The 15,684-nt window shown below is 38.4% G+C and overlaps 1 protein-coding gene across 1 annotated transcript; it reads left to right on the top strand.

Moving 5' to 3' along the window:
* Nucleotides 1–5,202: 5,202 nt before the first annotated feature.
* On the top strand, nucleotides 5,203–6,455 carry LOC141628841 (uncharacterized). Its single transcript, XM_074441935.1, has 2 exons — nucleotides 5,203–5,541; nucleotides 5,598–6,455. The coding sequence occupies exons 1-2, from the start codon at nucleotides 5,203–5,205 to the stop codon at nucleotides 6,453–6,455; spliced, it is 1,197 nt and encodes a 398-aa protein (XP_074298036.1).
* Nucleotides 6,456–15,684: the final 9,229 nt, after the last annotated feature.

Raw genomic sequence — 15,684 nt, forward strand, 5'->3', positions numbered from 1 at the left:
CATGCATAGGAGACACCTTCAGAAGAACCTTGTCCCCAACCTGAAACTCGATATCCCGGCGATGTAGATCTGCATAACTCTTTTGCCTATCCTGAGCTGCTCTCATCCTTTCCCTGATCATATTTATCTGCTCAACCATCTCATGTACCATCTCTAATCCTAAAACCACTGCCTCTGCCCTGTCGTCCTAACAAATCGGACTCCTACATCTCCTCTCATATAAGGCCTCAAATGGCGCCATGCCAATACTAGTGTGATAGCTGTTGTTGTAAGAAAACTCAATCAAATCCAACCTCTGTTCCCAGCTACCACCAAAATCCATCACACAAGCTCGTAACATATCCTCAAGAGTCTTGATTGTTCTCTCGGTCTGTCCGTGTGTTGCAGGATGAAATGATGTACTCATCTTGAACGTCGTTCCCAAAGATTCCTGCAACTCTTTCCAAAACCTTGAGATAAACCTTGCATCTCTGTCAGATACTATGTCTTTAGGCACCCCATGTAACCTTAACGCATGCTTCCGATAGGCCATAGCTAATTGTGCCTTAGTCCATGTATCTTTCATTGGCACAAAATGAGCTGACTTGGTCAGTCGATCCACTATAACCCATATCATGTTGTTACCCTGTTGACTCTTTGGCAAATCCACGATAAAATCCATAGAGATGGATTCCCACTTCCACTCAGGTACCTCAAGAGACTGAATCTTACCTTGTGGTCATTGCTTTTCCCCTTTAACTCTCTGACATGTCAAACAACGGGCCACAAACTCAGCTGTTTCTTTCTTCATCCCAGGCCACCAGAACGTCTTCTTTAAGTCCTTGTATAGCTTGTCACCACCTGGATGTACCGAATATGGTGTACAATGTGCCTCTGTCATGATTGTCTTTTTCAGCTCCTCATCATTTGGGACACACCACCTCCCATCAAAACTCAAACTACCGTCTGTATGAATAGAGAATCTAGACACTGTCCCTTTCTCTACTCCAGCTCTCCACTCTACCATCTTAGGATCCAACACGTGTTTACCTCGAATATCATCATATAGATCAGGCTGCGCTGTCAAATCTCCCAAGGCATCCCCTCTCTGCATCATATGTATCCCAAACCTCCCAACCTCATCAAAGATATAGCTGTGCACAAGGAATGTAAAATCTTTCTGCTCAAAGCATCTGCAACCACATTGGCTTTCCCTTCATGGTAAATAATATCTATGTCAAAATCGCCAATCAACTCCATCCACCTCCTCTGTCTCATGTTCAACTCCTTTTGAGTGAAGATGTACTTGAGACTCTTGTGATCTAAGAATACCTTAAAGGTCGCCCCATAAAGGTAATGTCTCCAAATCTTGAGAGCAAACACCACTACACCCAACTCTAGATCGTGTGTAGGATAATTCTCCACATAAGGTTTCAATTGCCTAGAAGCATAGGCAATGACTTTACCGTTCTGCATCAACACACACCCCAACCTATTCTTCGAGGCATTTGTATAAACCTAAAAGTTCTCACTCCCTTCAGGCAATGCTAGGATAGGAGCAGTTGTCAAACGCTCCTTTAATGTTTGGAACGCCGTCTCACAACTCTCATCCCAACGAAACCTGTTCTCTTTCCTTATCAAAGCCGTCATAGGTCTAGCAATCTTGGAGAAATCCTTCACGAACCGTCTGTAGTAGCTAAACCCAAGAAACTCCAGATCTCAGCTACATTCTAAGGTGCTTCTCACTTGGTAACTGCCTCAATGTTTGCCGGATCCACAGATACCCCATCCTTAGAGATCACATGTCTCAGAAAAGCAACTTTCTCTAACCAGAACTCACACTTGGACAGCTTAGCATACAACTCATGCTCCCTCATGGTCTGCAACACAATCCTCGGATGTTCCTCATGTTCCTCCTTAGTCTTGGAGTAGACTAAGATGTCATCGATGAAAACCACCATAAACTTGTCCAGAAACTGACTGAAAACTCTATTCATCAAATCCATAAACACAGCCGATGCATTGGATAACCCAAAAGGGATCACCACATACTCATAATGGCCATACCTCGACGTGAAAGCTGTCGTTGGTATGTCCACCTCTCTAATCTACACTTGATGGTACCCCGACCTCAAATAAATCTTGGAAAAGACTAATGCACCACTCAACAGATCAAACAGGTCATCTATCCTTGGCAAAAGATACTTGTTCTTCACCGTCACTAGGTTCAGCTCATTGTAATCTATGCACAACTTCAAACTCCCATCTTTCTTTTTCACGAAAAGAACTGGTGCTCCTCACGGTGATACACTAGGTCTAATGTATCCCTTCTCTATCAGATCATCTAACTGTTTCCTGAGCTCCTCCAACTTTTTAGGGCCCATCCGGTATGGTGCCTTATAGATTGGCCCCGTCCCCGGTTTCAGCTCAACCGTGAAATCTATCTCCCTCTTCGGCGGCAACCCCGGAATCTCCTCTGGAAAGACATTTGAAAACTGCCCTACCACTAGTATCTGATAAACTGTCGGACTCTCTATCCAGTCATCTCTCACATGGCACAGGATCAATGGGTACCCCTTCCTCAGATAGGACTTCAAAGTCACAGCTGCAATCAACTTAACTTTGGGTTTGACAACAAACCCACAATAAGACACACTAATGCCCTTAGGACCTCTCAAAGACACTTTCTTTTGATGACAGTCTATCTTTGCTTTGTACTTCCCTAACCAATCCATCCCGACTATCATCTCAAAACCGTTTAACGGAAACTCTAGCAAGTCTACAGGTAGATCAACTTGCCCAACTATCATAGATATATCCCTAAACAACCTCCCACATGTTACAGACTCTCCCGAAGGTATAAAACCTTTCTCACTTACAGACTCATACTCTCTCAAACCCAACTGTTTAACATGACTCGAAGATACAAACGACTGCGACGCCCCTGAATCAAACAAAACAAAGGTGTGAACACCATTAATAAGAAAGGTACCAGTGATAACATGTGCATCGTCCTCAGCTGCTTGTTTCTCCATCATAAATAACTTTCCACTGGTCTTCTGCCCGCCTCCTTGGAGAGTACTGGCAGAGGTAATCGGCTTAGCACCCGACCCCTGGTTGTTATTGATGTTCGTCGCTGGCTTCTGATAAGAATTACCGCCATTGCGGTTACCTCCCCCGTTGTTGCTCTGACCTCCCCGGTTGCTCCATGACCCAGCCGGTCTGTTGCTCGCAAAACACTGTGCTGGCCCCTGAGAAAAACTTCCCTGTCCCAACCTCTGGTAACCCCCGTTCGCCGCACTGGTGCCCTCATGTCTATTGTGGCCTACACCGCCACAGTTAAAGCAGGTCACACCCCAACTACCACCACTACTACAACGGCCACGCCCGTATGAAGCCCCAGTATTAAACCCTGAACCAGAAGAATATACTCTAGCCCTCCTTGTAGCTTGATTGGCCACCACCCTCGCTCTCAGCCTTTCTTTTCTCAGCACCTCTCTCCCGGGCCATCTCTACTAACCTCTCAGCTCTCCCAGCCCTCTCATAAGCTTCCTTAACATTAGTAAGGAATCCCACGGGTAACTTATCCATTATCTTGGGGGTCAATCCCTTCTCGAACCTCAGAGCTAGGTTCTCCTCCCTCAATCCAATAAACTGCTTGTAGTACTCAGCCACAGACATCTCATAGGTCATCTTGAACCCATCAAACTCCTCCCTCAACTTACTTCTCACATGCTCCGGCACAAACTCCCTCTTCATAGCTTCCTAAACTCCTCCGAAGGGATATCAGGCATCCCCTGCTTCTCATACATCTCTCCAGCACTCAGTTTCACCTTATCCCACCACTCTCCTACTGCCTCCCTCAAGTAGAATGCATCTTGTTCTACCCTCGTCTCATCCGGACAATGTACCAGATCCATAATATTCTCCATCTCACGATGCCAATTGTCAAGAAGAATTGGCTCCCCGGTTCCCTTATACTCTTTCGGTTTAAACCTCGCTATATAGAGACTGATCTTAGAGTGATCAACCTCCTTATATTTTCCCACTCTCTTTAGGGCCTCCGTAAGAGCATCTTGATGCTCCAACATCTTAACTATATCGTCAACGGTCATGCTTTCAGCTCTCGCATACAAAGCGGTTTTCTTTGGCGGCATCTTGAAACTATATAAGAAAAGGTAGATATAAACATACATACTATAATCCAAAACACAAAAACAGCCTGCCCAGAACCCATTCGATCGAGTGCCAAAACCTACTCCATCGAGTTGAGGCTACTGGATCGAGTGCCCAACATACTCGATCGAGTGCCCCGACTCCAGACCTCAAACAGACCTTCTGATATCTAACATACTCGACCGAGCTGACAAGCCACTCGATCGAGTGCCCTCTACACGATCGAGTGCCCCTATGTACTCGATCGAGTACCCCAAAACACGGTTCTGACCATAAAAACGTCAACTATCCACTCGATCGAGTCAGACCCACTCGATCGAGCACCTCACCCACTCGATCGAGTGCCCCCCACTCGATCGAGTCATGCAGACTCGTGAATTCTACCCGCATGTTATCTCACTTCCCAATCTTACATATATTACCACAGTTTCAATACTATATCAAATGCTCATGTTTTCTAGCGATTCTATACACAATCAACGAACAATTCTACTCATGTTATGAAAATGCCACGTTATAAACAACCAATATGCTTTTCATTCAATTTACATATAAAACGTATCTCTTCTCTTATAACCATACATTCAATTCTCAACTTCCAACATCCAACAGTTCACAACACACACCGTTATGCACACATTTGAACCAACAGACAACACATACGACCTTGACACATACCCCCCTGTGACCGGTTCAAAATTGCAGGGGAAGTTCGCGACTTTAGGACATCTCCCAAGCCTTTGCATTAGCTCCGACAACTTTTACCCCGGGTTCATTTTAATTGACTCCCTATATTCATTAAATTCATTAGTTACAGGTTTCAGGATCGTCTCTCTGATACCACTTTGTGACACCCCCATACTCCGAGTGCCTTACCAGGACCACTCAGGTATAAAGATGTCACCATCTCGGTTTCCCGAGGCAATGATAATAAAAAGACAATAAAGAAACAACATTTAAATTGTATAAAGTTTAGTGAATACAATCCAAAACCAACTGATAAAAATACGGTTACATGTTCTTAAACCAACTGATGATCAACTGATGATGCGAGCATTCAGCACTTTTTCTCTTGCTTCTGGTCTACAAATGAACAAGGACAAGTCCAGTCTGTATTGTAATGGGGTTACTGATAGTGTGGTGCAGGCTATTGAAAATGCCTCAGGTATGAGAAAGGCAACCATTCCTTTTAAGTATTTGGGGGTGAAAATTATGCACAAGAGGTTGGGAGTTTTGGATTGCCCGTGTTTGGTGGATAGGATAACGGAGAGGATACAAAGATTAGGGGCTAAGAAACTCTCCTATGCTGGGAGAGTAGTCCTTATTTCTTCTGTCCTCAGTACTTTACATAGCTATTGGGCAAGGGTGTTTATTATTCCAAAGACTGTAATGAAGAAGATTGATTCAATTTGTCGGGCTTTCTTGTGGTATGGTAATGATAGCTGCGAGAGACCTCATCTGGTGGCATGGAATCACATCTCACAACCCAAAGAAAAGGGGGGCTTGGTTTTAAGAATTTGCACGCCTGGAACATTGCTCTCATTGCTAAATATGTATGGTGGGTGGAAAAGAAGGCTGACCATATGTGGGTTAGGTGGGTACATGCCATCTATATCAAGGACCGCATTTGGAAGGATTATGAACCATCTAGCTGTTCCAGTTGGGCTTGGAAGCGTATTTGTCAGGTAAAGAATAGACTCAAAAATCAATTTTTTGATGCTAATTGGAGAGACCTTGATCAGGAATATACTGCCCAGTTGGGATATTCTTGGTTGGTGGATGAGGTTGATGATGTTCCTTGGTTCCCATGGATTCAGAATAGAATGTTGCTTCCAAAACATTCTTTTCATGTGTGGTTGGTTGCTCAGAACAGATTACTTACTCAAGATAGGCTCATCAGGATGAAGATCATACAGGTTAACTGCTGTTTCTTGTGTAGTAATGCTGAGGAGTCCATTGATCATTTATTTTTCAGTTGTCCTTATAGTCAGCAATGCAAACAGCTACTGGCAACTTGGCTTGACTGTTTCATTCCTGAGCAGGGGATCATTCAGTGGTGGATAGGTTATAGATGTAGATCATTATTCATGAAGCAGTGTATTGCAGCTGGTATTGCAAGTCTTATGTATGGCATTTGGTTTGCTAGAAACAAATGTCGCCTTGAGAATGTGTTACCCCTCCCTGCTGGTATTATAAAGCAGGTGAAGGGGGCTTTTCGTCTGCAATTGCAAAGTTGTAGACTAGAGCATAGGGATTGGAGGGTTCTTGCCTGGGTAACCCGGCTAGAACAAAGTATGTAAAAGACTAGAGCTATATATCTCTAGTGACAAATTGTTTGGTTGGGCTTATAATATAACACTTACATTTCCCCCAAAAAAAAAAAAAATCAACTAAATAAAATGTCTGACAAACTATCAAGGTACAGCAGAAGACACTATCATCTCGTGGTGACTCATCCCAGCTAGCCCATATGTCTCGACTCATACCTGCTCAACAACTGCTCACAATCCCCGCATGGATCACCACAGTTTTTCAAAATAAAGACGGGGTCAGTACTAATCACACAATCAAATATATAATCACAATAAGACAGAAACCAACACATCTCAACCATCGCATAACCCAAACTCCATAATCACTCCTCATCACTGACTACACACTAAAGTGTGTAGTCTTGCCAGAGTACCCGTCGCAACAGGTTACTCCACTTCGCCAGTGGGGGACCGCAGCCGTTCCCACCTAAGCCCCGCTCATACCATAGAGCGCATAACCTAAATCCATTTATATGCACATCCATTTTGTGGCGGGTTCCACAGAAGGCGAATAATGGGCGTGAAGCCACTCCCGCAAGTGACCGCACTCAGCCAGGGACGCACCCCGAATACCACAGACAAATACAAACAATTACAACTATCAACAGTAACCAATTCCAACAACCGTCATAATACGAATACGATATTATAGTCACAACCAACAACCAACACATTATGTGACTAATACTGAGTAGGGAAATGCTACCTAGAATGCAACACACGCAGACGATCTCAACAGCTGTATCAAAAAGCCTCCTCTACGAATCCTCCTCCTAACATATCATCACATAATCACTAACAATACAAAACTAACACAAATCCCCAATCCCTCAAATTAGGGTTTAAACAAACTAGATTAAATAATATAAAATCGGTACATAGATATTACCCTCGACGCAAGGATCACAAAGATGTAAAGAACGATGAAATCCGACCTCTCAAGCTCCGGGATTTGTCAATAACACGGATGAATGCGAAGAACGTAACTTAAATCTCTTTTCAATGTAGGTAGGTTTGTAAAAGTGTATTATGAAGATGACGGAATGATTTAAATACTAATCCGTGTTATTAACAAAAACCGAAAAAACATCACCCGTAAACCGAGCTACTTGATCGAGTAGCTGACGTACTCGATCGAGTGCCACTTACTCGATCGAGTACCCAGGATGCTCGATCGAGTACCCTACAAGCAGAATACTTTTCTAAAAACCAAAACACCCTTACTCGACAGAGTAAGGCCCACTCGATAGGGTACCCAGAGGCTCATAAAACCGTAGTATTACACTAGTCACTTCGAGACGTCACCTCCTTTAAGTAACTAGGGACGAATACTATGTTAATCCAGTTCACTTAAATAGGGTTCAAAATTATCTCAACAACCTATTTGGATATAACAAAGTAATAAATAAATGAGTTTGCATAAAGAAACTCAAACGATAAATGCGATTATCATATATAAACCAATAACAAAGTTTTTCATTTCATATCTTATAATCTAATACAAACTTGGCATGCGTTTCAGACCCATGAAAATAACATGTTGGTCATGCTTAGCCCACGATAAAGGCTTGGTTAAAGGATCAACAATGTTATCATCCGTCCCAACCTTACAAATCACTATATCCTTTCTTTCAATGAAATCTCTAATTACATGAAATTTTCTAAGTACGTGTCTAGACTTGTTACTAGACTTGGGCTCTTTAGCTTGAAAGATTGCCCCACTATTATCACAGAAGATCGTGATAGGATCTTTGGCGGTAGGAACTATCCTTAGCCTCTCCAAAAATTGCCTAATCCACAAAGCTTCCTTAGCTGCTTCAGACGCTGCAATGTAATCAACCTTCATTGTAGAATCCGCAATGACGACTCTTTGAAGCTCCTCCAGCTAACCGTCCCACCATTAATCATGAAAACAAAACCAGCCTGGGATTTCAAATCATCCCTATCAGTTTGAAAGCTCAAGTAAGTGTAACCCTTCACACTTAGCTCGGAAGCTCCTCTAAACACCAAGAATGAATCCTTAGTTCTTCTCATGTACTTAAGGATATTCTTGAAGGCTATCCAGTGACTCTCACCTATTTTGGCTTGATATCTACATGTCATGCTCAAAGCATACGATACATCGGGACGAGTGTATATCATGGCATGCATACATGATTGATCCCACGACGGAAGCATAAGGGATCAATTTCATGGGTTCAACATCTTCTGGTTCTGTGGGTGACTGAGACTTGCTCAATGTAACCCCACTACCCATTGGGAGAAAACCCCTCTTGGAGTTGTCTATATTGAAACGTCGAAGTACCTTATAAATATAAGGCTCTTGACTTAGTGCCAATATCCTCTTAGATCTATCTCTATAGATCCCGATACCCAATATGCGTTGTGCCTCTCCTAAATCTTTCATTTGGAAATGATTCCCTAGCCACCCCTTAACAGAGGTAAGCATTGGTATATCATTGCCAATGAGAAGTATGTCGTCTACATACAAGATTAGAAAAATGACTTTGCTCCCACTAAACTTCGTGTATAAACATGGTTCTTCGACACTTCGAGTGAAACCATTCTCTTTTATAACATGATCAAAATTATGATTTCAACTTCTTGATGCTTGCTTAAGACCATAGATGGATCTCTTAAGTTTGCATACCATGTTAGGATTTTTACGATGTACAAAACCCTCAGGTTTTGACATATAAACTTCCTCCTCTAAATACCCATTCAGGAAGGTGGTTTTGACATCCATTTGCCATATTTCATAATCATGAAATGCGGCAATTGCTAACATAATCCGAATTGATCTAAGCATGTCTACGGGGGCAAAGGTTTCGTCATAGTGTAAACCATGAAATTGGGTGAAACCTTTCGTAACTAGCCTCGCTTTGTAGACATCATCATGCCCTTCTATACCATTCTTTACCTTAAAGATCCATTTGCATTGAAGAGGTCTCACACCTTTAGGCAAATCAACCAAGTCCCATATTTGGTTCTCATGCATAGATTTTATTTTGGATTGCATGGCCTCTTGCCATAAAGTTGAATTTGGACTAGACATTGCAGCTTTGTAGGTTGCGGGTTCGTCACTTTCCAAAAGTAAGACGTCAAATTCGTCATCCAACTCGATGATGCCCACGTATCGATTGGGTTGGTGATTAACCATACCTGACCTCCTAGGTTCGGAAGGAACAACAACTTGATCAGACGATGAAGGAACATCTTCTTGCACCTCTTTTCCAGTTTGTGGTTCTTGAACTTCGTCAAGTTCAAAATTTCTCCCACACTGTCTTTTAGAAACAAACTCATTCTCTAAGAAGACAGCTTCACGAGCCACAAACACTTTGTTTTCGTGAAGGATGTAGAAGTAAAAACTATGTGTTTCTTTTGGATAACCTACAAAGATGCACTTTTAGGATCTTGGGGCTAGCTTATTGTGAGTCTTGATTTTGACATAAGAATCACAATCCCAAATCTTTATATAAGACAAATTGGGGACCTTCCCTATCCACATCTCATATGGAGTCTTCTCAGTGGCTTTAGTCGGGCTATGATTGAGTGAGTGAACGGCCGTTTGACGGGAAAATCCCCAAAAGGAATTTTGCAAATCAGTTAGACTCATCATTGATCAAACCATATCTAGTAGGGTTCGATTTCTCCTTTCGGCAACACCATTGAGTTGAGGTGTGCCCGGTGGAGTTAGTTGTGATACAATACCACAATCCTTTAAGTGAGAATCGAATTCATTGCTAAGATATTCCCCACCACAATCGGATCGTAGTGCTTTAATCTTCTTGTTCAATTGGTTCTCTACTTCGTTTTGAAATTCTTTGTATTTCTCAAAAGCTTCACTTTTATGTTTGATTAAGTAGACATACCCATATCTACTTAAATCACCGATAAAGGTGACGAAGTAGTCATAATTTCCTCTAGCGGTGATAGTCATTGGACCACATACATCGGTATGTATTAGTCCTAACAAATCACTTGCTCGTGTTCCTTTACCATTAAAAGGATTGCGAGTCATTTTGCCTAGAAGACATGATTCGCATATACCAAATGATTGAAAATAAATGATTTAATAATACCAGTCGACACTAGTCTTTTAATGCGCTTTTCATTTATGTGACCTAATCGACAATGCCAAATGTACGATTCATTTGGGTCACTTGTTTTGAGTCTTTTTGATTGTATGTTATAGATATCTTTACTTGAGTTAGAAGTTTCAAGAACATAAATGCCATTAACTGAAGTGCCTTGGCCCATGGCCAAGTCATTTCTAAAAATTATACAACAATTGTTTTTAATAGCAAAGGAAAAACCTTCCATGTCCAACATGGCAACGGAAATGATGTTCTTAGATAAAGACGGTACAAAATAACAATTATGCAAGTACAACTCAAAGCCATTAGCCAAAATAAGTACATAAGTCCCTTTTGAAGTGGCGGCTACCCTAGCTCCATTTCCTAGTCGGAGATCTACATCACCCTTGTTTAGCTTCTCCACGTTTCTAAGCCCCTATAAATGATTACAAAGGTGAGAACCACAACCGGTATCCAATACCATGTTGAGGTGGAAGTATAATTTATATCAACAACAAAGATTTCGGAAGAAATATTACAAAGTGGAACGTGAGATTCATCATTGATATCTCCCAAAAAGATGGGGCAATTCCTCACCCAATGTCCCAAGCCATGACAATAAAGACATACATTGGTAGTCCCACTAGCCAGTAAATCCCTATGGTTTGAATTAGACCTCCTACTTCTCTTCCTCTTCATGAACTTTCTATTCTTGATGGAAAGTCCTTTGCAAAAACTCCCACTAGATTTCTCATTTCTCCTTGCTTCCGAAGACAGGGATCCCATGGTGTTAGTGAGATTGTCTTCACATGAGTTATTCACTAAGTTGCTAGTTATGATAGGAGGTGAGGAAGTAGTAATGAAGTTAAGACTACCATCGGAACCAATGCCAAAATGAATTTCTCTAGTCGTATCAAGGTTGTTTAGTGAGCAAATTTCGTCGAAAGATTTGTGACATGATTCAATAGTGATTGGTGTTAATGAGTTGGATGAATCCATGACGGTAAAAAATGACTACAAAACGGATATGAAGGAAAATAATTAACATTTATCGTTTTAATGCTTGTAAACATTTTAAACAAGTTTAGCATTTATATAGTGACCTCTACCCAACTATAATAAATGATTCCGAGATCCATCTTTATACAAATATGGGCACGGGGAAACCGATACATCCCATACTTATAAAAATTTGGTGAATTAACTCTTTAATTGATTCTACTTTAGAACTCTCGGTCGATGTTTTTCATAAAACCCATCTCAAGCCCCAGAACATAAGACTAGTCATAATATCCCGTTGAGACTAACCAAATTTCGCGTGTAATAACGTTTTATTACCCCACTTACCCAATGATAATTGAAGGCACCTTGGGAAAACCGAATCTACCCCAAATGTTACGGGGATTCATGGGTCCTACTATTTGGTAAGGCTAATCTCAATTTTAAAATCAGTGAGAGGTCATGTCAATTTATTATCTATCAATTTTAAGTGAGCTAAAAGGTCGAATTATCGATAATTTTAATTGACACGGTCGAAAACTCGATATGATATGCATGTGTTGTTGTGGCGATTTGGCAATGCATGCAACATATTAAAAGAAATGCAAAGCAAATAATAAATCCCTAGTATGGCTATCCTAAAATAGAAAATCAAAAATAATCTATTAGAAATTCGAAAACCAACTCCTTTGGTCCCTTGAATCTTCAAGTGGCTCGCCTTCCAAGAACATCGTCTTTGTCAGAACGCCTTTCCGAATGACACCGTCTTGAAGGAACTTCGGAATTACAAATAATAATAAAATACATAGCTATTCCTGTTATACATTTGTAATATGAAAAACTAGTAAAAATAAAAGTGATACGAGATCACATTAAATTACAAGCGAATCAATATCCACTTACATTACGGGTAATATTGATTAAAACTAAGGCCATACTAAGATAAAATTACATAATTCAAAATTACATAAATAAAATATGACATTCAACAATGAATTGCCCTATTTAACTTATATCGATCATATAACACGGTTTCATGGAAATTTACGACTTTTAACTTATTAAAATCGTAAATTAATACTAAAATCTAATTTTAGTCCAAGTCAATTATCCTAACACTCTTAGGTCCCAAAAATTAGTCATTACTCAATTTTTGACAATAATTCAGCTTGACATAATTTTATGCTCATTTTGACCCTAAAATCATAACATTTATGAAATAAATCCAAATTAAATTACAATAATTTCAAATTTTGAATTTTAAAATTTTGAACATTCTAAAATATGTCCATGACACTCATAATGTCAAAAATCATGGTTAAAATTTTTGAATTTATTTCGAGAAAAATGTAGTTGCGATTTATCGGTTTTATCAAATAAAGCATCTAAAGTACACAAAAATTAATCTAATTAATATGACAAATTTAGATCTGATAACTGGGATATAAATGCAACCTAAAATAATTTTCTCATGCCATGTAATTGTTTTTACATATTTATGCTAAAATAGTCACTATTTATGTTATTTTTAATCTAAAAAATCATAGATCATGCAAAATGAATCAAGTTCATCTTAAATTTTACACACAGTGAGTAAAATGTGCATGTGACAATATATTAAAATTTTATGGTCTGTTTCGAAGTTTAACTATATTTAACCATTTTACCTCTATTTAATTCATTTTTATCTCATAAAAATCATAAATCATTCAAAATAAATGAAATTTATACGAAATTTTACATACAATAAGTAAAATATTCACGTGAGGTCATATAAAAATTTCAAGGTCATAGACTATATTTAACTATTTTTAGTATTTTAAATACCATTTTAGCCATTAAAATGTAATAAAATAACTAAAAATCATTAAACTGAACAATAAAATACAATAAATCATCAAAATGACCTAAATACATTTTAGGACTAGAATATATAACATGCATTAAGATTTCGTGGGTTTATTTAATAAATCACAAATTTTTAGTTTTAATTAAGTGACTAATAACTCGAAAAAACTATAAATCGATTATGCATGCAACATCCTATGCTCTGATACCAATTTTTAGGTTCATATACCTATTATTAGACTTTTCTAATGATGAACTAATTAACATTTGAATATGAGTTCTAAGGATCTAGTGCATGCATAACTAAAGTAGAGATAAAATAAGAAAACGATTGTTCTTATACATTGTAGTTGGTTCGAAATAAGGGCACAAACAAGGACACCTTCCTTGTTTGTTCTTGAGCTTAAGTATAATAGCTGATCCTCCAAAATCCAAAATATAGAGATCCTCCTCTTGTTACACCCAAAACAAAACCCTTAAACTAATATATTAACTAACCAGATTAATATACTAGTATCCTTAAAAGTAATTCTAATAATATCTTTATTACTACACTAGTAATCTTATATATTTATATTAGAATTTTAGATGAACAATTTAGAGTTTCAAAAACCATTTTAGAGAGATGTGTGAAGAAGTTGAATGAATTTGCATGAATGAAAAAAATATAGAACAAATTCTCTATATGTAAAAGGGGGGAGCCGATTGTGGGGGAAGGAAGGCCAATGCATGGCCTTCTCACTTTTTTTTTTATTATTCACAATAATTATAGATGTAAGGCTAGTGCATTAGGGTCATGATTATTTTTATTTTAACTATTAAAATAAATCACCCACTATCCACTACAAACCCTCCATTTTCGGTTTACATATAAAATGGACTTCCATTTTATTTTCTCAATTTGTCATTTGTCACACAATATGTCACATGTAGCATATAACATGTTATTAATTAATTTAATGCATATTTATCAAATAAATATCATTATATACATTAATTAAATTACATATAACAAATTGTCTAGTAATTCTTGATCACATAAATAAAACGGGTCATACAATTATAATTCACAACATTTTGCAATTATAATTAACCATTCATCATTTTCTCAATTGATTCATAAACAATAATTAATCTTAGTAACAAAATCTTTTAATTACTAAAATAAATCTTATTTAGTCAAATTACAATAAGATATAAATATTCTCACTCACAAAAAAATTGTTCAATTTTAAGGAACCGATTAACTTGTATCGATATATAATTAATCAACTTATCTATTAAGGGAATTGTCCTATAGGTGTGACCTTAAGGGATCAACTGATCACCACCGTCAAACGACAGTAATGTTAGACTCTAGTTAGCCAATCATTACTGATTAATGTTGATCAGTTGACTATATAAATGAATCATCCCTTACGTATTCTTAATTTGAGATTTAAACATGTGATCGCACTATTGTTGAGGACACATACTCTAACAATAACAACGTAAATAAATAAGATGAATTCAATAATATTAAAAGGTCTAGGGATTAGGTTCACTAGGTAGTTATTTGAGGCTGAGTTAACTTATTGATAGAGCAATTTATATTGTTTAAGGTCATAAGATCGGTTGATTATAATATGCCCTTTAGATCTAATCTAACATGCAATCACTATCATTCAATTAGTTCTATTTAGTTGTCGCAGCCTTAACTAGTCTTAACTTGATCGGTGAAAATCCTAGTTTACGCAATACTAATTAATTAACCCTGCAGAAGCTAATCAACTAGATTCAAACCAACAAACTGAACAACAATAAAGAGCAATTTCACTATCAATTCATCAATATAATCCCCTTTCTAACAACCTAGTTCCTCATTCACCCTAGATAAGAGAATTAGCTACTCATATTGAAAGGAAGAACAACAACAATAAAAATAAGAAACATGATGAGAAATAATAAAAGATGAATAAAGCTTGAATAATAATTATTGAAGAAAGATTGGAACAATACTGTAAAAATAGATTAGATCCGGAAGTAAGAACTATAAATTAAACTAAACTAAGTATTTGGGAGTTTTCTAGGGTAAATGATACTGCAGCTACAGAAAATAAAGCGTAAATAAATTAGGGTACGACTTTGGGTATTTATAATAAAACATAACTGACTTAAGGAAAATTGCAGAAATTATAGAATAAAGTGGTCCCTCGATCGAGCCCCAATGTACTCGATCGAGTCGCCAATATCCTCGATCGAGACTTGGCCTAGTTGATCGAGGAACCATCCCTTTTCAGCTCATTTCTTCGTGT

Source organism: Silene latifolia, chromosome Y (assembly GCF_048544455.1).
Source record: "Silene latifolia isolate original U9 population chromosome Y, ASM4854445v1, whole genome shotgun sequence".
Classification (NCBI taxonomy): Eukaryota; Viridiplantae; Streptophyta; class Magnoliopsida; order Caryophyllales; family Caryophyllaceae; genus Silene; species Silene latifolia.

Bases quoted from the DNA above. Each gene is read 5' to 3' on its own strand.
- LOC141628841 (XM_074441935.1), top strand. From the start codon at position 5,203: ATGCGAGCATTCAGCACTTTTTCTCTTGCTTCTGGTCTACAAATGAAC. The intron at 5,542-5,597 runs GTAATGAAGAAG...TGGTAATGATAG, and splicing joins TGTTTATTATTCCAAAGACT to CTGCGAGAGACCTCATCTGG.